Raw genomic sequence first — 26,353 nt, forward strand, 5'->3', positions numbered from 1 at the left:
ATGGAAGTATTCTAATTTTTGTAGTGTATCTATAAATAAATAAGCTTGATTATTTTCATACCAAATATACACTTATTATGCCATTTTAAACCCTTTTTGATGGTACTACATATGTTTATTTTTTGGGCATGTGTGTAGCTGGACATTTGGCTAATGCAGAAACAATATCAGATATGGTTACTATTTTAATTGAACACTCAGTAGCAGAAACTGTGTTCAATGATGTATTGTGAACTCATTTATTGTTCCCACCTTCTCTAAATATTAAATTGAACACTTTTCAGATGAGGGACCTGAAGCTGAAAGAGGTCAGGTGACAGAGATAGCTTGAAGTCCAGCTGCCTCCCAAATCCATATCTTTAGGCAATAGACTGTATTTCCCAAGTAATAACTGATTTCAGAAATGTTTATTTTTATTTTCCTGTAATTTTTATTGTGTTATGCCCTTTCATACCTTTACTGAAGAATAATACTTACTTAGTTTTGTTTAAATATTATCATAGAATTACCTTGTAATTTAAGCACAGGATAGACTATTCTTTAAAAACAAAAATAAACTGAAGAGAGATCAAATATTTCTTTAGGCATTTTAAGTACGTCATGATTTTCTGTGAGAATTTCCTTAACTTCCTTCTTTGTGTTTCATACGTGGTTTTTGTCAATTGTTCGAGAAGACTTTAGAGGTGGAAAAATTAACCTAGAAAAAGCTCTGAAATTACTTGAAAAATTTAATATTCAATGTAATTATATTCATGTGAAGTATATTTTTAAGGTGAGATGCTATCCGCCCCTGCCAACCCTACTTTGGAAAGGACTTAACCCAATATAGCAAAATGTCAATAGCTACTTGGATGCTTTCTGCAGAAAATAACATATGAAAAATTAGTTTCTTAAGAATTAAAGCAATTAATTATGCTAAAAATACTTAGAATCAAGATAGAATCTAGGTAGGATGTAAAACCAGATGTTGATAAAATTTGAAATAATACCAGATTACCAGTTTAGAAGAATCTACTGAAACTACAGGAATATTGACATTAGGTTAGGATCAGTTATATGATTAGATTAAATCATATACATGATGAAACAATATATGAATTGTATGTTAGTGATTTATAGAAAAGTGGGTAATCTTGAAAATAATTTGTATTTACTTACCTCAAAGTAGAAAATCATGCCCAAAGTTCTCCGTTTAAGGAAGATCTGGTAGAAAGGGAACCTGGCTCAGCCATCTTCCCACTAGAGGACAGAGGGAAGATCATGAATAAAATGAGAAGTCAAGTGTTTAGCCAAGTTTTGCAAATATTGCAAATGGCACATTTCTTGGTGAATCAGGAACGACGACTAGACTGGCCAATCTAGATAGTTAGGAAGTTAGATATCCTAACTTTGATTTTGTCTTTTGGACATGAGTAGCCAGAAACACAATCTATATGGAAATGGCTACCACTAGCACAAACTGGGGAGCTTATGTTCCCTTACTTGCCAGCGAACCAGCTAGTCTGATATAGTTTCACAGGTGCTGGCAGAGGCAGGCTTCCTTTTCAGAGAAACAAGACAGCTTGTTACTCACAAAAATAGCAGTTGCCAGAGTATCAGCATTTTGATGCCATTTTTTCTGAGCCCCAGTTCTCAAAGTGTGATGATGTAAGGAAGGCCAGGTGACATGTACAGCACATGCAATGGGCTGCATTATTAGAGAGCAACCTCAAGCTTGGGGAACCCAGATCTTTTATTATAGGCAGTAAGTCAGTCTGATCTCTTTGCTCAGGAGGGTGTCAGCATTTTCATTGCGCGCAGTAAGCAAACCTGTTGATTTCTCAGAGGGACACGCTGTATCTTCATTATGCAAACATCCTTCAAAAGCTAGTCCTGAAGAAAGAATGTTGGTTTCTCTGCTCCAAAAATGTGCAGAAGCACAAGACCTACAGAGAATTGCCTCCTAACAAACACTTCTCCCAAGAAGATGTAGCCCCCATCTTTACAAACAACAAAGAGGAGGTTCAAACAGAAAAGCCGTAGTACTCAGGAGACCGCAGTAAAAGACAAATGCTTCAGAGTTGTTTCAATGAATCTATGTAGTGTGTGCTGCAATAAGCCATCTGAATTTTAATCAGTTTGTGTCTAATACTACATCTGAAGGACACAAGTTTTTGTGAAAGACCTTTACACACAGAAATTTCCCTGTGTTATTGCTCAAAGGGAGAAATAGCTACATCCTTTCAGATTTAATAAAATTTCACATTCAACACAATATAGAGGTGGCAATTAAATCTCTGTCAAATGTGAAATATTGTAAGTTTTATTCAGTGATTTATCAGGTTGCTTTGAATTTTCTTCGAGATAGAGATATCTGTTTGAAATGCACATGAGTGAAATGCATGCCATATTCAAAAGCATTATGTAGAAAGCTCAACGTTTATAAAAAGTAAAGAAATAGCTCATTAATTGAAATTTATGATTATTCAGATAGGACGGAGCTGAGGGTCTATTTTGTTTAGCAAAACCTTTTTGGAGTGGCTATGAAAACAATGTTAATTATAAAAATTAGAGAGGCCGAGAGTGCCTAATATACTTCAAAAACCTCTTTAAACTGACCCCAAGTACTTTAGAAGCATAAATTACATATAATTGAGGTTGATGGCCATGACAAACTATTTTATCTATTAAAATAATTCCCCTAGGCACTCTAATAAATAATGCTCGTTGCCTTAAGCTAAACTGCCATATGTTTATTAAAATGTTGATTAAAGCCCTGGCCAGTTTCGCTCAGTGGATGGAGTGTTGGCCTGCGGACAGGAGGGTCCCAGGTTCGATTCTGGTCAAGGGCATGTACCTGGGTTGCGGGCACATCCCCAGTAGGAGGTGTGCAGGGGGCAGCTGATTGATGTTTCTCTCTCATCAATGTTTCTAACTCTCTATCCCTCTCCCTTCCTCTCTGTAAAAAATCAATAAAATATATTTTTAAAAAATGTTGATTAAATAGAATTCTTAAGGAAGGTGTATTGGCTAAGTGAATTTTCTGGATAGCTGAAGATTCAGTTTCTGAAATATCCCAATCTTCTGCTTCAACTTGTGCTGCTAATCTTTCCTCACTTTATGGGTACACCTTTTAGGCATAGTACATAAAGTGAATCATTATGAATCTTATTTTGGTGACCCAAATCTTCTAATGTCTCAAAGCTACTGTTATTAGCAAGCTCAGTAGGCATGGAGATTCTTCACTCTATTAGATATGAGCTGTGTGATACTTGCAAGGCAAGTCAGCGGTCTCTCTGAGCAAAAGTCTTAATCTGCAGAGTGGGGATACTAATATAGTTATCTTGCAGGGTTGTTCTGAATGTCAAATAAGGTGTTATTTGTAATGTACCTAGCACCAGGCTTAGCAAAATGTAGGCACTAGTAAATTAGTTGAAGGTATGTCCATAATGATTTAAAAATAAATATAGAAAGTTGTATTACATTTATTGATTTCCTAGGAAGCTGACATCAATTCTGACATGAATTTATTTCCTCACAATGTGAAAGTTTATTATAAAATTTGAGTAAAAAATATACAGTGGTGGGCAAAAGTAGGTTAAATTGTCAGCCAGCATTACCTAAATGATAAACCATAAGATAATAAAATAATAATGATGATAATAATAAGGTAATTAATAAATAAATAAATAAATAAATAATATATAAGAATAAGCTCTGTTTCATGTGCTCACAACTGTAAACTTAATTTTGTCTACCCCTTTATAATACTATGGCCATAGCAAAATATTCTAATTTTTTTTTTTTTAAAATGATTGAGTCATCGCTTGAGCAGCAACTCCCTAATTTAAAAAAATCCCTTTATTAGACTTCTTCCCTCCTTTAAAATTTTTTTTGTTAATCCTCACCTGAGAATATTTTTCCATTGATTTTTTTTCTTGTAGAGAGAGTAGAAGGGATTGGGGGGTAGGGGGCAGGCAGGAATGGGGGCAGAAACATTGATATGAGAGAACCACATTGATTGGTTGCCCCCTTCAGGGGCCCTAACCAGGGCCAGGGATCAAGCCTGCAGCTGAGCTATGTACCCTTGACCAGAATCAAACCTGGGACCCTTCAGTCCGTGGGCTGATGCTCTATCCACTGAGCCAAGCTGGCTAGGTCTTCCTTGCTTTTATTATTGACTTGTAGCATGTAAGATATTCTATAGGAAATCTGTATAATTTTAATGCACATAACCAATCATAGATTATACTCTGAATTGTTGGTTGAATATAAAATAGTATCCTCTTAATTTCAAAATTTTATATTATTATAGGACTTACCTTAAGTTTTCAAATTCTCTAAACAGATAACAACCATTATTAAATCATAGTATGTACATACCACTCAGTTAGAAACTTAGAAACTATAAAACATAAATAAAGTATTATCTTTCATAAGGAAGAAAGGCAGAAATTATTTTATAAGTAGATTATAATAAATATCATAGGTAATACTAACAAGGAATCTGAGAAGACAGAGACTCCAACTTGGGCTTTTGTAAAAATGCCATGGTGGAGGTGCCCTTCTTCTTGGAGCATGAAGAATGAGAGGCAACATGTATAGAGTAGAGGACAAGAAGTACTTGGGGGATAAAAGGTGATCAAACATGATCTGAGTATAGGATGCATGAAGGGGAGTGATGAGAAATAGCTACAAATGCCAGTTCTGGCCAGATAAGAAACCCTGAATGGTAGGCCTTGGAATTTGGATTTATTTTCGTAGGAAATGGATAGCCATTGAAGTTTTTGAGTAGAGACATAGTGTGTATTTTAGGATACATATGGCAGCACTGTAGAATGGATTAGACCAGCGGTTCTCAACCTGTGGGTCACGACCCCTTTGGGGGTTGAACAACCCTTTCACAGGGGTCGCCTAAGACCATCCTGCATATCAGATATTGTTTTTGTGATGAATCACTATGTTTTAACTATGTTCAATTTGTAACAATGAAAATACATTCTGCATATCAGATATTTACATTACGATTCATAACAGTAGCAAAATTACAGTTATGAAGTAGCAACGAAAATAATTTTATGGTTGTGGGTCACCACAACATGAGGAACTGTATTAAAGGGTCGCGGCATTAGGAAGGTTGAGAACCACTGGATTAGATGATAGCAGGCAGAGAGACAAGGTAGAGAATTCCCAGTTGCTTTGGCCCTACAAATCTGCAACTTGGGTTGATTCAGCCACTTATATTTTTGTTTGATTCCACTTAAAGTTTATGAGTTCCTACCACAGTTCAACCAAGTTTATGTTTAATCTTATCTGAAAAATATGTAGCACCATATCCTTTTTTAAATGTTACATTCTCTCTTTTAGTAGATGAGTTGAAAGAATTCCTTACTGTACATTTCTCTTTCCACTTCTTCAATCATCTATTGCAATACAATTTGCTTTCACACCAATTTTGGAAACATATTTATTTCTAAACTGCTATTTCCCATGGTGAAGCCTCTGTGTGCATTTTATTTATTACTCTTAAAGTTCTCTCTATTCTGATTTCTGTGACATCATTGTCACCTAGTTTTTGCTTAAAATTTTTGATCATTCCTTCTCACCTGTCCTTCCGCTCTCTTCTTAAAATTCAGTTCTTAATTTTTTTTACTTTTTACTTACAAACCTTCCAGAAGAATCTTACTGACTTTCTTACCCTCCCCTCTAGTTTTATTGAGATATAATTGGCATATCGCATTTTATTAGTTTTAGGTGTACAACATGATTTGATATATGTATATATTGTGAAATGATCACCATAATAAGTTTAGGAAATATCCATCACCTCACATAGTTAGAAATTTTTTTTCTTGTGATAAGAATTTTTAAGATTACTCTCTTAGCTACTTTTAAATATATGATACAGTATTGTTGACTTTAGTCACCAGGCTATACATTAAATCCACATAACTTATTTATCTCATAACTGGAAGTTTATACCTTTTAACCACCTTCAACTGTCCTCTCTCATCCCTGCCTCCAGCAACCACCAATCTGTTCTCTGTATCTATGAGTTCAATTTTTTTTTTTTTGGTCCACATAAAAGGAGATTATACAGTATTTGTTTTTTCTCTTTCTGACCTATTTCACATTACATGATGCCCTCAAGGTCCATCCATAATGTCACAAATTACATAATCATCTTCCTTTTTATGACTGATATACATATCACATTTTCTTCATCTATTCATCTGAAGGACACTTTGGTTGTTGCCATAGCTGGGCTATTGTAAATAATGCTGCAGTAAACATGAGGGTGCAGATATCTTTTCAAAATAGTGATTTTACTTCCTTTGGAGAAACACCAAGAAGTGTAATTGCTGGACATATTTAGGTCTATTTGTAATTTTCTGAGGAAACTCCATCACATTTATGATCATTATTTGAACTCTTTGACGGATAAGTCACTTATCTCTGTTTCATTAAAGTCTGTATGTGGGGTTTTATCTTGTTCTTTTGTTTGGAACATTTTCCTTTGTTCTTCTAACTTTTTGTAAACTGTTGGTTTCTGTGCCTTTGATGGAGCATTCACCACTGCTAGTCTTAAGGAAGCTGTCTCAGTTAGTGGATAAACCTCATTGTTTAGCTCAGCCTGAGCTCTTATTTTTCTCAACCTTTGTGATTTCCCAAAGCTACTTTATTCTTAGTGGCTCCTAGTTCTGGGAGGGTGTGTGCCAAGACCTGCCAGTGTCCCAAAGGGAGGATCTCAGCACCTGGCTGCAGGCTAATTAGGAGCTGGACCCTCAGGCAAAGTATGCAAACAGATCTCTTTTAGGGAAGGACTGGGAGATGGGTGGAGGCATCAGTCCGCTCTCTTTGCTCCGAGGCCCAAGGGAACAGCCAACCAAGGACTTTTCCTTTGTTTGCCACAGTTCTGCTTAACCCGTGAACACAAGCCTCGCTGTCCACCAGAGCCAGGCCATACATTCCCTCCAGTGGGACACCTCCAACCCAGAGCAGAGCCGGAGGACAACACAAAGTCTCTGGAGAACTGCAGCCGTGTTAAACCTTGTTGTTGTGTTCAACCTGGCCTCCCTCAGAGATAGCCTGGGGATTGGGTGCCTCTGACTCTGGCTGTGTCTGTGCTGAGCCCTGGGGAAATAGCCAATCAAGAACGGTTTCCTTGTGTGTTACAGAACCGTAGCACCCCCAAATGCGAGCCCCACTGGCCACCAGAGCTGGGCAACCAAGGAGCTCATCCCCTGACTAGCAGCTTCAGAAGCCCGGGTGCCAGATGTGTGCACAGCTTCGATCAGGGAGACACTGGTGATCTGAAGTGAGGCAGAAAAGAGCATGAAGATGGCACACTCGGCCCCTAGAGGTGTATTAGATCAGAAGCATGACTCTCAGGGGCCTCTTGCAGGCGAACACGAGGTGCTTCCCTGTCTTGCCTCGGTGCGGAGGCCTGAGAGTGTGTGTAGGGGGCATGCCACCAGCCCTCAGGAGCCATGAAGAACTGTTTACAGTGGTCTTTTGGGTCTTGTGGACACCAGCCCCAGTTGGCTTTCAGAGCTAGGTATTTTGGGAGCCTGTCTCTCAGGTGGGAATCTTAAAAGTTGAGGCACTAGATATTGGGTTCAAACCCTTCATTCCTCAGGGAGAAACTGGGTGTTGGGAGTTGCATCCAGATTATAGGTCACCCTGCTGGGGCTCGAGATGATGGGGAGATGATGTTTCTGCCTCTCTTACCCTTTTTGACGTGGGTTTTCCCCTCATCCACCCCATGTGTAGGATTTGATCAACTAGTTTCTAGATTTCTTTCAGAGAAAATTGTACCATATGCAGCTGTAGATTTGGTGTGTCTGTGGGAGGAGGTGAGTTCTGTAGCCTCCTATGAACTCCCTTATTGACTTTCAATGGCTTGAATTACTACTCTCATGGGAACAAAATTTCAGTTTTCCATCATGAATAACAAAGCCATATACAGAGACACGATAAAATGTGTTTGTCATCTGCCATGTTCTAGGCACTATATTAGGTTTTTGCACACATTATTTTTTAACAAACATTCAAAGAGGTTATTATTAGCATCTTTTAATACAGAAGGATATGGAGGATAAAGACAGTGATTTAATCTGCTCATATCTCATATAACTGTGGGAACTCACATCTGGGTATGTCTGACTCCAAAATCCTTATTGTCATGTGTTCTCCTCTAACACACCAATCCTCTCTTTCCACTCCAACCCAGTGCCTATTGGCAGTCTCTGCTTGGATGCCCAGATACTTTAATGTTTAAAATGAAACAGCTTTTTCTGCAAAACTTCCTATTTGATTCCCAGCTCAGACTGCTTCTTGAATTCCTCATATCAAACTCTCTGGTAATCACCATTGAACTTTTCCTCATGAAAGGAAGAGTTCATTTCCAGCATGTTTGTCCCCTATTGTACCCAAAGGTTCACTGTATAGGCCAAGTTGTCAAAAGATGAGACGCTAGGGTGGATGAGGTGAGGGAAGCAGATATAGATAAGACATCCAATACATTGACATCTAGAACTTCCCATCTTGTACATCGCCAATCTGCACAGCAACTGGGTGATATAGGTAGTATTATCTATCCCCATTTTGCAGATGAAGAATAGAAAGCTCAGAGAGTTTAATTCATATGTCCAAAGTCTCACATATTGTGGAGCCACGAATATGTTCGTCCATTTTGTCTACCAATTGTTAGCTTTTCACCAAAATACAATGGCCCATGTTCCTTGCATTTAATCTGTTTAACAGTGTAATGAGAAAGTTCAAATATAAATGCATAGCCTCTTTCGAAATTAAAGGCCCAAAGGTGCACTTTCTGTGCTCAGTTTGTTATTTGTGTTACTATTATTCCACTAGTTATTCTAACTCTTTCCAACTCCAGACATTTCTGACTTCTCCCTTATGTGTCTAAAATTTTAATATTTAAGTTCTTCTGACTTCTTCCTTCATACTTTCACTGACACCTGTTCTTTAATTGCTTTTTTAAATTAAATTGATTGGTGCGACATTGGTCAACATGAACATATAGGTTTCAGGTGTGGGTTTCTATGTTACAAGATCTGTATATTGCACCATGTGCCCACCACCCAAAGTCAAATCTTCTCCTGATACCTCATATTAGGACCCCCTTCTCCCCTCACCTTCTTCCCTCTGGCAACCACCACACTGCTGTTTGTGTTCACGACTTTCAGCTTTATATCTCACATATGAGGGATATCATATGGGTGTTAGCTTTTTCTGACTGACTTATTTCACTTAGCACAATGTCCTCAAGGTCCATCCATGTTGCTGCAAACAGAGCTATTTCATCTTTTCTTACAACCGAGTAGCATTCCATTGTGTGTATGTACCACATCTTCTTTATCCAGTCCTCTATTGCAGGACACTTTGGTTATTTCCATGTCTTGGCCACTATGAATAATGTTGCAATGAACATAGGGGTGCATATATCTCTGCAAATACATGATTTTGAGTTCTTCGGGTATATACCCAGGAGAGGAATTGCTGAACAAACACTGTTTGCTCCCTTGCCACTTGTTCTGCTGTTGCTCCTCCACCCCTCCACCGTGCATGCCAAAAGAAGCGCCTGCTCCTGGCCCAACCATGAGCTCCCCAATGTAGGGCTGCACTTCTTCCCATTTGGTCTCCCCGTTTATTCCTGGTTGCCCACCTTTAGATGTTTCAATGCTTGGGTCTCTCAGGCATGCATCTGCGTTGAGCAGGGCTTCCTTTGTTGAATTATAGTTTGTTAACTTGTTGAAAATGTCAGGGGGAGAGGACAAGAGGCTCTCTCACACTGCCATTCTTTGGACCTCACTTCTTCTTTAGTTTTTACTGACCATATCCTCTTGGATTATATCCTCTCTGTTCCCTTAGATGCTATTCTGCATCTCTTCCAATTAGTATTGCAGATAATGATATTAAACTTCTGCTTTTGCTAGTCATTTTCTGATTCAACCTCCCAGTGATTCTGTAGCTTTTAATAACTGGACCCAGCCCAATTTTTTCTCTTATGTCATAAAGTTCAAAAATGAAAATTCCAGAACAGCCAGGTGAATCCATGTTTTCTTATTGGAACCTACCTTGTTTGTCACTATCCCAAATCCGTCATGATATGCAGATACTACCTCCTTCAGGCACTACCTAATTTCTGCAGCACCTGTAGTTTACAGTGATCTTGCATGCCTCTGATTTTCTCTGACATTTATGGTACAGGCTGCATATTAGTAGCATGGGATACATACTGTCTGGCATGGTTTCAAGAAGGCCCTGACAGAGACTGGAATAGGAAAAGAAAATATGTATTTCAAAAACATACTAGAATACTCATCTTTTCCCAAACCTTATTCTACTCCTGCTACAGCTATGTTTTAAGTGGTGGTGATCCATTAACCTTTTCCCAACTTTGGCACCACTTCCTGCAGTTTTATATATTTTATCTGAGATACTAATCTAATCTAAGATTCATCTTCTTTCAAGTATAAGTTGCTCTGCATGTTACCAAATATTCTAATTTATTGTTTGTGTATTTTTTTTTATATTCACAATGTGAGCCCACTAGTGATTTTTATTTAGTAGGATAATGACAGGCTGAAGCAAGGAAGAATCACCATAGAAGAATTTAGATCAATTTATCGAAGTATTGTACACAGAGAAGAAATTATGGAGATTTTCAATGCGTATGCTGAAAACCGGAAATTTCTTTTTGAAAAAAATCTGGATGACTTTTTGACACAAGAGCAGTATATATTTAACATGAGTAAAAGTATTGCTTCTGAGATCATTCAAAAATATGAGCCTATTGAAGAAGGTAGGCTTGCATTTCAAAGTTTTATTAAATATTTACATTCTTAGCATTTTTTAATGAACTACGGTTATCAAATTCAAATTTTTGGGTGGGTCAAATTTCTTCTGGATAATATAAAATATTTGTAGTTTTATTCTTGCATTTTATAGCATATATATATACATATATATGTATATATATATGTATATATATATGTAATCTTTTAGAAAGCTACATGGCATTTCTTTCCTATTTCATTTTCAAGCTCCTTTCTTTTAACTGCTTTTATGTATCTGTCAAATGTTCAGAGATAAGCTTAGGGGTAAAAAGCAACATGAAGATTCTGTTTGTGTACTATAATAGAAGAAAGTGCCTGTATAGTCATTAATAAGATAAAAATTCAATTATGAGTAGTCTTCAATCTTTATACATTATATTATTGAAAAAACAAATGAATAATAAATTAGCTAAATAAAACAATTATAGGAAAGAGATAAAGTACTATAAACTCACTGATTTCTCCACTGTCTACATACATAATTGACTACAATATTTTAGACACATTTTAAAAATTTTGCTTTTTCTTTATTTTTGAATATAGTCATCTGGTTTAAATTAAATGACCACTTAGGTCAGCGATTTTCAACCGGTGTGCCACAAGAATTTTTAAAACATGCAATACCTGACTATTTAGTCAGGGGCACTGACCTCTTTTCCTTTAGATTGTAAAAATAAGTAAAAAATAAATGACAGAAGCAAACACAAAAATAGCTGTCCAGTGTGAATGTATCGAAATTATACTTATCTTTCTTTGTCAGATAGGGAAAAAGTATACTTTTTGGTATGTTGCAAAATTTTAGTAATTACTTTAGGTATACCATGAGATGAAAAAGGTTGAAAATTGCTGCCTTAGGCTAATGAGCTATCATATATTTTTTATTTTTGTTCCATCTTTCAGTGGATAAGAAAAACTTTTTATTTATGCTCATTTTTAAATAAAAGAATGGAGACATTATATAATAAATTATTTTTATATTTGGCTAAGTAACAATTACATTAAAGCATGGTGTTTAATCCTACAGAAATTAATTGGTAGCTCAAAATATTTATTTAACAAGGAGGTATGAAAGTCCAAATTCTGCCTTTGAAAGTTGGTTTATGGCAACCAGTGTTTAACATATAGCATATGAACCAAACTGATTCCTTCATTGAGTCACCCATTCATAATTTATTCAAATATCTATTTGTGGCAACAAAGTATGTTTTTAGGGGAGGAAATACAGTGGGAAATAAGGCAAACTAGACCTTATTATATTCCTGATGGGGGTTGGAGGAATATTGACAATGAAGAATCAGAGATACCAAAGTATAATTTCAAAGATTGCTATGTACTATGAAAAATTAAACAGAAAATCAGAGAGAGTACACAACCCAGGAAGTCTAGTTTAGGTTGGGTGTTTAGGAGATTCCTCTATGAGGCTGTGACATTTGAGCTGAGGCTTAAATGATGAAAAAATAGCTAGTCATGTCACAACAATGTCTGAGCAGTGTCTGAGTTGAGGGAAGAAAAGTGTTGGACCTGAGTTGGAAAATTCAAGGTTCAAGAAGATAGTGTGGTTGGGACTTGGAGAAGGAGGGCGAGATGAATTAGGAGGGATAGTCAGGGATCAAATCATGCCAGTCTTGTAGGTCCTTGTTAAGATTTTGGGGGGTTTTAAACACAATAGGACTAAATGCAGTGCCAGCAAATGGGAGTTTGATCAGATCACCATTAAAACTTCTGTAGGTTTGCAAAAAGATAGTTTGCACCAGAATGTAAAACAACTACAATACTAGTAGCCCTGATTAATTCAGTTAACTTCTCTTTTTTAGGAGTAAAGACTTTCTCTAAGGAAGTAGTGAATTGATTTATATTCTGGCTCAAGCTCTTTATATCATCAATGACTAGAAATTCGCTGATAAGCACTTTCAGTAGAGCTGATTTAGTGAATATTCAAAAAGAAATATTTTGGCACTGCTACCTGCAGGTGGTAAAAGATACAACACAATAATGAGATGGTGGCAGTGACATCTTGGAATTGTGTTTGCATTTTAACTATAATATTGTACTGTCCTGTTTGTCCATTTTATCTTTTGGAATGTCCTCTGCTTCACTTGGTTTCAGACACAGCCAAGTCTTTGCATTTCATCTACATGCTTATTGATCACTTTAGAGGCATATTAAAGCCAATTTTAAATATGATTTTAGAGTCCCAAATGTTGCCAAGATTCTCAACTCATTCCATATTGGTATATGACAGGTGCCAAATGAGGTTATTAAAATCCACGAGGTTCTCATCACAATCTTGTAGATTTAAAGGGAACGAAATGAGTTTGTTTTCTATTCCATTACCAAAGAACTTTATTTAATTATTTATTAGTCCAAAAGGGCTATAAGCTGATTACTGCTAATTGCACTGGGAAAAAGCATCAATTTATGCAATCATTACTATTACAATATATGATGCATTTGCCCCACAAGTTCCCATAAATTTGCATGGCTTTGACACAGAGAGCTTGCATGCCTGCAGTGTCCTCTATGCATTTTTTTCTAGCTTTTATTTTTTATACTAAAATGGTAATATTATTTTTGAATGCTAGGTTTTTCACTGTTATGATATGATAAACATTTACTTTTGTCACTATATATTTTTTTCTGATACATTATTTTTAAAGGCTGCTTAGTATTGTATTATATCTTGAGCTTTAATTTGTTTCCTCCTCTTATTAAGCATTTATAAATAATGCTAGTGTGAGCATTCTTGCACACTGATCTTTGTTTGACTTTCTATTTCTATAGTATAAATTCCTGGCAATAAAATTCTTTGCTAAGGATCACTCTCTAGTCTAAAGCAAATATTCACACCAGCTCTTATTTTGAGATGAACTGAATTATTAACAACAAAAACAACAGCAACCAACCTAGAGCTCATCTATAGGATAAGTACTCTCATTACCATCATTCCAAACATAGGAAGAAGATAAATAACATTCTCATTACATAACAAGTGAATAGGTTGAACCCAAGCTGTCTGATTCCAGAGCCAGTGTTCTGCTTAAGTAGATAATTTTGGTATAGACCATACTGTGTATAAAATTTAGAGATAACTTACTGAAGATGGTAATGTACAAATGACCCAACAATTCAGTTTTAAGCATTTGTGTCAAAAGACAGGTACTGATTGTTTATAGCAGCACTCTTTGTAATGGCCCCAAACTGGAAACTATCTAAATGCTCATCAAAAATAGAATTGATAAATAAATTGTGGTGTAATCACTCAATGGAATACTATACAGTATGGGAACAAACAATGTCTAACTGAAAGAATAAATCTTAGAAACAATTTGAGTAAAATAGACCAGTCACAAAAATACAAACTGTATGAGATCATAGAAAGCACAAAACCAAGAGACAATGAAGATATGCTGTTAGAAGCCAGATCATTGAATACCCTTGGGTAGGTGGGGGGAGAGATTGAATGTTAGCAGGAGGCAAGCTTTTGGGGTGCTTTGATGTTCTGATCTGTGACCTGGGTGCTTGTTAGCTAGATGTTTAGCTTGTGGAAATTCATTGACCTATGACATTTGTACTTGTGTATATTTTTAATACATTAAAAAAAATCAGAGATAATTGAATAATACATTCTCTACTTAAATGTTGATACAGAAGAATTAAGGGTATTGCTTAGAAAAATTTGTTTCCAAAGACAAATTAAAAATAATATTAATGTTAATTTTAAATGAATATTTTAGAAACATGCTCTATTACTGAATACATTTTAAAGTGAGATATAATGTTTATACTGCTAATGATATTACTTCACCTTTTTACTTCTTTTTTTTATATAGTTAAGCAAGCAAGCCAGATGTCATTTGAAGGTTTTTCAAGATTCCTGTGCTCATCTGAATGCCTACTATTTAGTAAAGAATTTAATAATGTTTATCAAGATATGCACCATCCATTAAGTGATTACTTTATCTCAAGTTCACATAATACATACTTGATATCTGACCAATTAGTGGGGCCAAGTGACATTTGGGGATATGAAAGGTATTTATTTATATCTTTAAATTTATTACCTTTTAAAACCCCTGGAAGTTCCCACTGGTGTCTGCCTCCATTGGTAGGAATTCCCAGTAAAAGCAGGCTGTGCATATTAGGCAACCACATAGGGAACAGCCATTTTGATTTGCACATATCGTGGAGATCCAGCCTTTCAGTAACTATGTAATCTTTCACTTTCCTCCTAATTCTGCCTGCTGACCTCCTTTTCCCAGTTAAATAGTTTTTCCAATTTAAAATCTAAGTAAATACATAACTTTACAAACTCAGAAGTGTATCCATTTAGTATTCTGTAAGAATAGCCCAACTCATAGCCATACACTCATTATAGAAATTTCTATTCATACTTCATTATTTTAATTAAAATATATAAATTTTAAATAGGTTGATTTAGAAATATAGTTACTTTTGAATTCCAAGAATATGTTCCACCCAACTGAATATTTAAATTTAATTGTATTTCTTCCTCTATTTCTCTACCCACCTGTGGAAGATATTGTTTTAGATCATTTTAGAAGACAATTCTTTTAAAATTTCTCTACTTGCCGAAACCGGTTTGGCTCAGTGGATAGAGCGTCGGCCTGTGGACTGAAGGGTCCCAGGTTCGATTCCGGTCAAGGGCATGTACTTGGGTTGCGGGCACATCCACAGTAGGGGGTGTGCAGGAGGCAGCTGATCGATGTTTCTCTCTCATCGATGTTTCTAACTCTCTAGCTCTCTCCCTTCCTATCTGTAAAAAAATCAATAAAATATATTAAAAAAAAATAAATAAAATTTCTCTACTCATGAAGGGTGATATAATGTAATGCTTATCTATTAATGTTTAAGTTTCTGTTACTAATCTTTCCTCACTTTTTCTCATTTGTTAATTATGTGACAAACAGAAACTCCTTGTGTCTAATTGCCTCATCGTTAAAAGAGAAAAACTAATATAAACTGTCCTAATAGCATTAAATATTTTAATCCTTATAAAGTCCCTCAAACTTATTTAAGTGGAGCATTTCTATACAGAGACAGTAATTTTCATTATTCATTCCCCAAAAAGGGGTCAATGTGAAATAGTAGAAAATGGCTTCACCACTGGAGGAGATTTTCTCTTACATACTTTCTTATACATTCCTCCGAGTAACTCAAATCACTTTTGCTGGGAACCATATCATGGAGTCAATATATGTAGTTTGGTAAAGGTTGTTTGGATCCAAGGATGAAATCAGAACTATCTAGAGAAGTATATAGCAAGAATCAATATTAGGTAGGTTGTCATTAATGAAAAGCTTTCTTCCATAACTGAATTTTTGGTAGTTTTTTTGTCTTTTGTTTTCCCAATACTGTAGAGACTTCAAGATTATTCTCTGCTAGCATCCCAAGCAACTGATATCTGTGTTGATAAAAAGGGCAAGACAATATACTTTGACAATCAACTGAGAGAAGAGCAAAGCAAACATTCTTTCATGGCAATTACCAAACTTTACAAACAGATATTGATTATTCTACAATTTAAAATCCAAATAAGTAAATACACAAGCTGAGAAATAGATTCCGTTTGATTTCTGCACATATAGCCCATTTTAGAACTTGTACTTAAAATTAGGTGGCCACCTTATTTGCCCATGGAACTACCAGTGGGTCAAACAAGATTTCCTTAGAAGAGGGTTCTTAGGACATCCCTCCAGCACTGGGACAAGTGGACTAAGACACTCTGAGATTTTACATTACAGTGAATCTCTATATGCCTGAATAAAGCAGTGTGCACTTAAAAAGTAAGACAAAATAGTCTTAAAAAGCAAACCACCCCAAAAGCTCAACAAATAATTTATGAACCATTTAGCTTTATATTGCTTTAGTGGAGCCTCCAATATAAATAAAATCCATTAATTCACTTCCCCTTGAAGGCCTTACCTCCTCAGGTCACTTCCATCTTGTATCTATGTTATTCCTGAGGGAACATAAGGTCCTTTTTTTTTTCTTTTGTTTTCCCCCTGAATTCAGCACCTCAACTTTTGTGTCATAATTGCTTTATCTTTTCTCAGTTACACTCTTACCTAAATACTGCTGGAGTCATATCCCTGAAAAGTTGATTAAAATCATCACCAAAGAAATACTAGATCTAAAATGTCTTTTTTTGTGAGTGGTTTATTCGGTACTCTGCATTTCTGTTGAAAGAATCATTGATTCTACATCAAATACTTTGTGCTGGGACCACTCTCTTCTGCAGGTTTTTATATCTCAGGGAAATTTTTCTCAAATGTTTCACATTTTATGTCAGATAATTCTTTGTTTACCAGCATTTCTGGCATCTACCCACTAGATGCCAGTCACAAACCTCTCCTCCAACCCCAGTTATGGTAACAAAAAATGTCTCCACACATTGTCAAATGTTGCCTATGAGGCAAAATTGTCTTGATTGAGAACCACTGGCCTGGACACAGTGGGCTAAATTAAAATTTGTTTTGGAAAAAAAATGCTAACTTGGTTTTCTATGGGAAAAATATCTCCATGTAGGACAGAGACCCCCTTTTTAAACTTTTTCCCTGATACATGAGTATCACATCTGATGTTTCAAATCAGCTTCTTTTCATTCATTTGTCTGTTTTCCAAGACTGTGTTTAGAGGATTACTTCTGTTTGCCTTCCATTTTCTTCTTACATACCTATACCTCTCAGTTTTTTCTAATATAAACACAGTAAATATTTATTTATTTATTTATTTATTTATTTAATATATTTTTATTGATTTCAGAGAGGAAGGGAGAAGGAGAGAGAGATAGAAATATCAATGAGCCCACAACCCTGGCATGTGCCCTTAACCAGAATCAAACCTGGGATGTTTAAGTCTGCAGGCCAACGCTCTATCCACTGAGCCAAACAAGCTAGGGTGACAATAAATATTTATTGATAGTGAACTATATATCAAATGTTTTTGATGAGATGTATAGAACTTGAAGCATAAGTAATAGGTAGAAATTGCAGGAGTCAGAGTCTATAGCCCTACCCATCGCATCCTCTTGGTGGAGCTGGAACTGTGGTGGGCCCATAGTAGCTCCATGTTAGGCCATGCTCACAGAAACGAAGAAGAAAAGTGTGTTCAGTTCAACACAACTTACCTTTGTTATGGATTCATTTACAAATTTATTGCGAAATTGCAAGTAGTCTTTGGAATACTTTAACATTTTTAATGATCCAGGAATGACAATTTATTTTGTTTACATTTTGCTAGTGCCCTTGTGAAAGGATGCCGGTGTCTGGAAATTGATTGCTGGGATGGATCACAAAATGAACCTGTTGTGTACCATGGTTATACACTCACCAGCAAACTCTTGTTTAAAACTGTTATTCAAGCCATACACAAATATGCATTCATAGTACGTGCGTATCTTTATTAAATTATATTTAAACACAATATAATTTACATGTTTCCATATCCTATGATCCTTGGCATTGATTTGGATTAGTGATATTTCAAATTATGGGTTATGATCCATTAGTAGGCAGTGAAATTCATGCAGTATATAGTTAATGATAGATTTATCAAAGTTAATCTCAAGTAGTAAGGTACATGTTTCATGGAACTTTTTGTTTAATTATATAGTAATGTGTGTTTATTTCCTAGTAAATATATTTCTTAATGTATGAAAACAGTTTGAGAAATATTTTTCTATATAATAGTAGTTGTATATACTAATAAATATTTTACCAATATTCAGCTATTTTACTTTCAAGATACAAAAATAAAACATGTCAAAAATGTATTATCTCAATTGTTGACTTTTTTTAATGACTATGGTGGCAACTATTTTTTAAAATGTCTTTTTATTGATTTTAAACAGAGAAGAAGGGAGAGAGAGAGAGACAGAGAGAGAGAGAGAAACATCAATGAGGGAGAAACATCAATTGGCTGCCTCCTGCATGTCCCATACTGGGGAATGAGCCTGCAACCTAGAAATGCACGGACCAGGAATCAAATTGGTGACCTCCTGGTGCATGGGTCTACACTCAACCACTGAGGCACAATGGCCAGGCAAGTGGCAACTATTTCTACAGCAAAAATGTTTAGAAGGTTATTTTGGATTTTAAAATTACTATTCAATGGTTAAAGCTACAGATTCAAAGACCCAGTTCTTTCTAGAGCTTCTAAAGTAGCTTACAAATCCTATTCTATAAACTGGGTAGGTTTTAACAATCACTCAGTTTTGAATACTTGGCCCCATTTACAAACTTGGCTAATTAAGCACCTTTACATATTTTAAATTGTTTTTGTTAATGTAGTATATTTGATTTCTTTCTTAAGTACTTCAATTGTAAAATTGAAGAGATTTAATCTAATCTTACTGAATACTTAATGTATATCTAATAAATTAATGCATATCTATTAAATTAAACATAAAGTTGACAAACTTAAAGTTCTCCTAAATAGATCAGTGTATTAACTATAAAAATAAACATAACCTGCCCTGGCTGGTTTGGCTCAGTGGATAGAGTGTTGGCCTGTGGACTGTAGGGTCCTGAGTTTGATTCTAGTAAGGGCCACATGCCTGGGTTGCGGGCTTGATCCCCAGTAGGGAGCATGCAAGAGGCAGCCAATCAATGATTCTCTCTCATCATTGATGTTTCTCTCTCTCTCCCTCCCTCTCCCTTCCTCTCTGAAATCAATAAAAATAAATAAAAAGTATTTAAAAATAAAAAAATAAACAACTTAAATTTAAATAAATTGCTGTATCATTTATTAGAAATATACAGTGGGGCCTTGACTTAGGAGTTTAATTCATTCTGAGACCGAGCTTGTTAAGGAGCTCGTTAACTCAAATTACTCTGTCAACTCAATGCAAAAAATCGGCTGAGAGACAGCTGGTATCTCAAAAAACTCGTTAGTCGGGACACTCGTAAGTCAAGGCCCTACTGTAGTATAAAATAAGTAAATATTCACAAAATATAAAATATGAAAAATTTCTTAATTTAAAACGTTGATGAATGGCATTGATCTTCTTAAATATACCATTTCTAATAATTCTAAATTTATATCTTTATCCTAACTTCCCACTTGAACTCCACACCAATACAGAAAACTACACACACATTATACTTGAATATTTAAGAGGCATATTTAACATAAGGCATTTAGATTTGAGCTCCAGATAGTCTTCTTTCTGCCAGTCCCACTCTTTTCATGGTCTTCCCAATCTCCTTGAATGGTAACTCCTATGTATTTAGGCCTAAAATAAATCATTGTTGTCAACTTTAACTCTCTCCTCCTTCTCTCCAACCTCTCAGTAAGTTTTTTAGCAAGTCCTGTTGACTCTACTTTCTTTAATCCCTTCTTCCCATTCTCATTGTCACTGTCCTGGTCAACCACCATCCCCTCTCACATGGATTATTGCAATGACTTCATATCCAATGTTTCTGCTTTTCTTCTTCCTTCCCTGTAGTTTCATCTCAATGTATCAGCCAGAGTGATTTTTTGGTAAATCAGATCATGTCATTCCCCTTCTCAAAACTTTCAATCCCACTCAGAATAAAAGCTACAACCTATACTGGGACTCCCCAAACCCTACACCCCCTGTTTTCTGTTACCTCTCTTATCCTTTGGCCTTTTCCCCTTGTTTGCTTGTCTATTCTGTCCTTCTTACTCTTTTTCAGACACACCTCAAAGCCTTTGAACTTGCTATATTAACCCTTAATCTGAAATACTTTCTCCAAATATTTGTATAGCAAACTCTCTCACTTAATCCAGGGTGGGTAACCAAGGAAAGAAAATAAAATAAAGACAATCTTAAAATTCAAAGGTCTTGCATGGATGGAAACCCCTACCGCTTCTAAGGTTCCAAAGAGAAGGAGACAAAATGAAAAAAAGGTTTGAGCAGCAAGACTCAATGAACTTTCTCAACTGAACAGCGTAACTCAATTTTGTGGCAAATTTGAGGTTGAAGGTTGAATTTTCTACCATTAATTTGGGAGAGATAGCAATGAAATAAAGTAGATTTGGTAACTTGATTGAGGACATAATTTTGGGCATAGATACTAGCATATGTAACTTATTAAAAGCAAATACATAAGAAAAATAAGTTTTAAAAGTATTTATATTGTCAATACCAAAACAAAACACAAGTGTGACTCAGGTGAGCATTAAAACAACCCTGGGTCAGGAAGTGAGCTACAAGAAAAGCAAACTCCTCAATACTTGGCCAAGAAGGATAAAAAACAAGAAGACCTTTCCAGAGATTGGAGCCAAGGACCACCACAGAAGCAAAAAAAAAAAAAAAAAAAAAGAAAGAGCTCTCCCCATCTACTAGCTAGGCTATCACTTTGCCTAGGTTCAAAATCACTTTTTATTTTTGGAAAACTTTTTTTACATGTTCTCTCAATATTAGACGGAGTCTATGTGTATGTATGTATATGGTCATGTATACTAGTAAGAACGTATACTAGTATTGTAGTAGGCTGAATATGGGTCCCTGGAGAAACTAGGTTCTCATTTTTGGAACTTCTAAATGCTACTCTATTTACAAAAAGGGGTATTTACTAATGTGATAAAGCTAAAGAATTTGAATGAGAGAATTTTTTAAATCCTGGGTTATCTGTTTGGGCCCTAAATGCCATCATATGTATCCTTAGTGAGGGAGACCGAGGAAGATTTCAAGCACACAGAGGAGGAGGCAATGTGAAGGCACGGGGGAGGAGGGACAGAGATTGGAGTGATATGGCCACAAGCCAAGGAATGTTGGCAACACCTGAAGCTGAAAGAGACAAAGAACAGATTTGCCCTAGAGCCTGTCGATACTTTGAAATAATTTTTTAGCCAGTGAAACTGATTTTAAATTTTTGGCCTCCAGAATTGTGAGAGAATTTCTGTTGTTTCAAGCCACCAAGTTTGTAGTAGTCTGTTACAGCAGCCACAAGAAAGTAAGATTCTAATCCATTAGAAAGGTATAATATATCTCCTACTTAAATGTCTGGGATAATGCAGCAGACCCTGTAATTCCCTGGTTTGCTTATAAAATCGGTAAATTTGTGTCTTGATGATCATTTATGGAGACAAAATAATTTTGAATAAGATCCAAAAATGAGTGATGCTATTTTGTAGCAAATTTCAAATTTACAGTGGTGAGAAAGGGCAGAAAATGTCTTTGTAGAGTCACCCTTCTTTAATATATCTCCTATATTATTAAAAAACAGAAATATCTTTATCATTGTTTTAAATGATAAAACTATAAGTTTTGATTTTAGAATTTAAAATAGAAAAAATAGAAAATTAACCTTTTTTCTTAACTTATCAGTGTTAAAGTTTTTCCCCCCTCACATTTAAACACATATAAATAAGCACATACATATGTACTTTGAAAAGTAAAAGTGTGGCCTCATATTCTCTGGCAAATGCTTTTCTTCATAAGATTATAGACACATTTCTACAGCAGTGTATATAGCTGCACCTTCTCCTTCTTTTTTTATTTTTTTTGCACCTCCTTCTTCACTGATCTATATTATTCCTTTAAGTGGATATGCCATTATTGATTAAAATAAGTACCTGTTGTTGGATGCTTCAGTTGTTTCTTATACTTCTAGTGCAAATAGTAATCACTTTTCTTTTCCTATAGATTTAATGTTCTCTGTTCTGTCAAACTTAAAAGTACTTTCAGTTTCAAAAATAATTATTTTGCAAAGGTACTGTACATTAGAAGTAAGTGTTAAAATAGAGTAAGTGCTTCTTTTAATTGCAGTAAATTATTAAGGAGTTCTGAGAAATAACTGTAGTAATGGTTAATTTTTTAGACATCTGACTACCCAGTGGTGCTCTCTTTAGAAAATCACTGCTCTCCTCCCCAACAAGAAGTGATAGCAGACATTTTGCATTCTATTTTGGGAGATGCCTTGCTGTCTGATATTCTTGATGATTTTCTAGACAAACTACCTTCACCAGAGGTAACATTTTATCCGAGAAGCCCAGGTTAAGACCAAAAGAAAAAGTGTGTCACTGTGCTATTGGTTTATGAAACTGGGTTAGAGATGGTTGAAAATGCTTACATTTGATTATTTGTAGAGATGTATCTTTGCAATGCATTGCTTAGAAATGTTTCTATGAACATTTAGGTGAATATATTTTGTATGTTAAGAATTGTGTACAAATTGAAATGTCTATGTATTTATCCTCAGAACCTCAGCTCAATATCTCAGCACCTGGGTGGCAGGTTCCTTATTTTAATCTGCTCAATGTAACTGTTTCTATGGGTCCCTTTCCATATTCAGTTGAGCATATGCTAGTATTTGGTTTAAAAAAGGTACCCCCCACCCTACCCTCAAAATTTCAGTTTGATTTCCAGCTATCTCTTTATTTTATTATTCTTGGTCTTAACCAAAATTTTCACTTTCTCATCTCCTCACAACTTACCTAATCAGGCTTCCTCTTCCAACTGCACCATAATAAATATTTCATTTTGATCATCAAATACTTTCCTGCTGATGAATTCTAATGGACCTACTTCAGTCTTTATCTGTCTTATTCCCTTGACAGCGTTAAACACTGGGGATGCCTCCTTCCTTTCCTTAAAGCCCTTTCTGTGTTAACTCCACACTTTTGAGGCTTTCTTCATTCTTCTCTGGCCCGTCCTTCTTCGTTTACTCTGCTGGCCCCAATTTTTACCAGATGATAAATGATTTTTTTTGCATGATAGTATTGTTTAAGAACAAAGAGTTTAATTTTGGTGCAGAACAGTATTTTTGTAATATTTGAATATTTCCCTTTATATTTTTTACTCATTTTATTTAATTGAGTGAAAAATTTAAAGATGAAGGTGTTTGGACAGTAGTGACAAGAGCACAGGACTCATGAAAGAATTGAGACAGAAAAAATAAACTGAACATATGAAAAAACTTTTACCTCATAATAATGCCCACAGGCTAAATTTGTCCAATTGTGACAGAAAATAAACATTAAATAACTTGTGCGAAGTGCTGGAAACTCCATGAAATATTTAGTCTAAGAATCTATACTAATAAAAGGGTAATATGCTAATTAGACCAGGAGACCAGCCAGGGAGGGCAGTTGGGGGCTATCAGGCTGGCAGGGGAGGGCAGTTTGGGGCCATCAGGCTGGCGGGAAGGGGCAGTTGGGGGCGAGCAGGCTGGCAGGCAGGTGAGTGGTTAGGAGCCAACTGTCCTGGATTTCGAGAGGGATGTCCGACTGCCGGTTTAAGCCCGATCTCATAGCAGTCCCAGATTGGAGAGGGTGCAGGCCAGGCTGTGGGACACTCCTCTCCCACCGTGCATGAATTTTGTGCACTGGGCCACTAGTCATGATATAATTCAATAAATTATAATAATTTTAGCTTTCTAGGAATAGAATCCCTTCTCCTGTTATTTATAAATCTATTTTTAGCATTGGGATATATAGTTTTCATTAAAGTTTTTGCTTCCATACTAAAGTAAGGAAATGCTTTCCAAAGAGAAAATAAGGAATTAGAGATAAAGTCATTTTCTTATACTGCACTGTCTTCAATGTACAAAAAAAAAAAAAAAAAAAAAAAAAAAAAAAAAATGCCTGGAGACTTGTTAAAGAGGCACATTCCAGTCTCACAACTCAAGATTCTGATTCTCTAATTTTGAAGTCAGAACTGAATCTGCAACAAGTCCCAATCATGACAAGCTTATTTTATGGTGAATTTTGGTCAATACTATAATATTACTGGTGTCTATTAGGGTACCTATAGCAGTATGGAAAAGATGGAGCTCTTACATGTGTTACTACTGTGAGCTAATTGAAAATATGATGAAAGACTTTTCAATAACTGTTACAAATGCAAACTTACCTGTAAATGTGTAATTGTATCTGTCTTTCAAATTGTTTCTGCAGGCATTAAAATTCAAAATATTAGTTAGAAACAAGAAAATAGGAACTTTAATAGAAACCCATTCAAGGAAAGGTTTGGATAAGCATGGTAAAATAGGGGAATATGAAGAATATGAAGATATAGATCAAGAAGAGGAAGTGCACAAAGCCCAAAGTTCAAGACTACTAATTACTTTAACAGACAGTCCAGAAAAGGAAATAGAGTCAAAGACTTCAGCTGGATTAGCGTTTTTCAGGAAAAAGAAGGTGAGATCATGATTTGAGAAAATCTTACAAGTGATTGAAAAGTTGTCTTATTTTCTTATTGGTAGAGTATTAAAATTTTTTTTGGAGAGAAATATTTTTCTCCTTATAAAAACTTTAGTTTATTATTCAATTTTTTGGGGGGAAGAAATTAGCAGTAGAGAATAATTTTTAAAAGTTATCTCTTTTCCTGTTTGTTTTAATCTCTTCCTCCAGTGACAAATATGTGGTCTTATGTGCTAGGCATTGTGCAGTGTACAAAAGATACAAACAATATAATGTCTCTGCCTTCAAGGAGATAAGACTGTCAGAGAAAAGAGAAACACTGTTTGTAAAATATTCTATATAATAAAAGCCTAATATGCAAATCAACCAAATGGTGAAGCAACCAGTGGAACGACCAGTCGCTATGATCTGCACTGACCACCAAGGGGCAGATGCTCAATGCAGGAGCTGCCCCAAGCCCGCAGGCCCCAGGCCAGCCAAGGCGGGTGCTTGTGGGGGGTTGCGGGGGAGGGCTGATCACCCTGCCAGTCACCCTGGTGAGCAGGTGGCGATGGGGGGCGGGGGCATGGCTGGCCAGTAAGCGGCCAGCACCAGGCTGGCCAATGCGGGTGCCAGCAGGGCCCCTGATTTCTCCACCAGTTGCCCCACAGATGGGCCCTTATTGCTGGCCAGGCCTAGGGACCCTACCCGGGTATGAATTTCATGCACTGGGCCTCTAGTAGTATTATAAGTATACAAATTAACATGACATAAGAAGGCATATCAGCTTGCAAGTGACAGAAAATATTTGTCTGTTTTAAGTAAAAGTTATTAATTTTTGGTGCAATTAATTGCCCTACATAAATGAAAAGTTTAAGGAAAGGGATGCTACTTTCAGGAATGACTTGGTATCATTTCTCCAGCAAAGTAAACAGAGCTTTGTTTTTTTCTCCAACTTTAGACTCACTTTCCCTATATTGGTGCAAGACTGTATATGCTTTCAGGTTCCAATCCAGTGGAAGGCCCATCTATCTCTCAGATGACCAAACAAATTCTTTTGTACATTGGCTCTGACCCAGTTATTTGCACATCCTTGAGCCATTTAGAGTTGCTACAGGAAGACAAAGCTTTGATTAGTCAGGCCCAGTTCATATTATCGATTCTTAAGCACATAGATTTAGCATGAGCACAAAATGTTTTCCCTAAACAAAACTTGAGAAGAGGCTAATGGAAGTACAGCGCATATAGATGCAGGCCTGTAAAAGGGCCAATGTACACGCTACAATAGAAGTTACTCCAAAATGTTATATCATCCTGGAAATATGACTTACTCAGGACTAAAATTCCTAAATTTGCAAATTCATGACAGCAAACTGAAGTATTTGGGAAAAAGAAAATAACAG

General features: G+C 35.9%; 1 protein-coding gene across 1 annotated transcript in view; it reads left to right on the top strand.

Annotated features, from left to right (window-relative positions):
- The first annotated feature begins 643 nt into the window (after positions 1-643).
- The window catches only part of PLCZ1 (phospholipase C zeta 1), a 42,534-nt gene continuing 16,824 nt past the window's right edge, over positions 644-26,353 (top strand). Inside the window, exons 1-7 of the mRNA XM_070407824.1 lie at positions 644-772; positions 10,576-10,807; positions 14,672-14,873; positions 18,102-18,246; positions 22,649-22,798; positions 24,726-24,815; positions 24,906-24,973. Coding sequence (XP_070263925.1) covers positions 10,660-10,807; positions 14,672-14,873; positions 18,102-18,246; positions 22,649-22,798; positions 24,726-24,815; positions 24,906-24,973 — 803 coding nt within the window. The 5' untranslated portion in view covers positions 644-772; positions 10,576-10,659. The remainder of the gene's footprint in view (positions 773-10,575; positions 10,808-14,671; positions 14,874-18,101; positions 18,247-22,648; positions 22,799-24,725; positions 24,816-24,905; positions 24,974-26,353) is intronic.

Source organism: Myotis yumanensis, unplaced genomic scaffold (genome assembly GCF_028538775.1).
Source record: "Myotis yumanensis isolate MYYU_CA2020_CCGP unplaced genomic scaffold, mMyoYum1.0.hap1 SCAF_3, whole genome shotgun sequence".
NCBI classification, from domain to species: Eukaryota; Metazoa; Chordata; class Mammalia; order Chiroptera; family Vespertilionidae; genus Myotis; species Myotis yumanensis.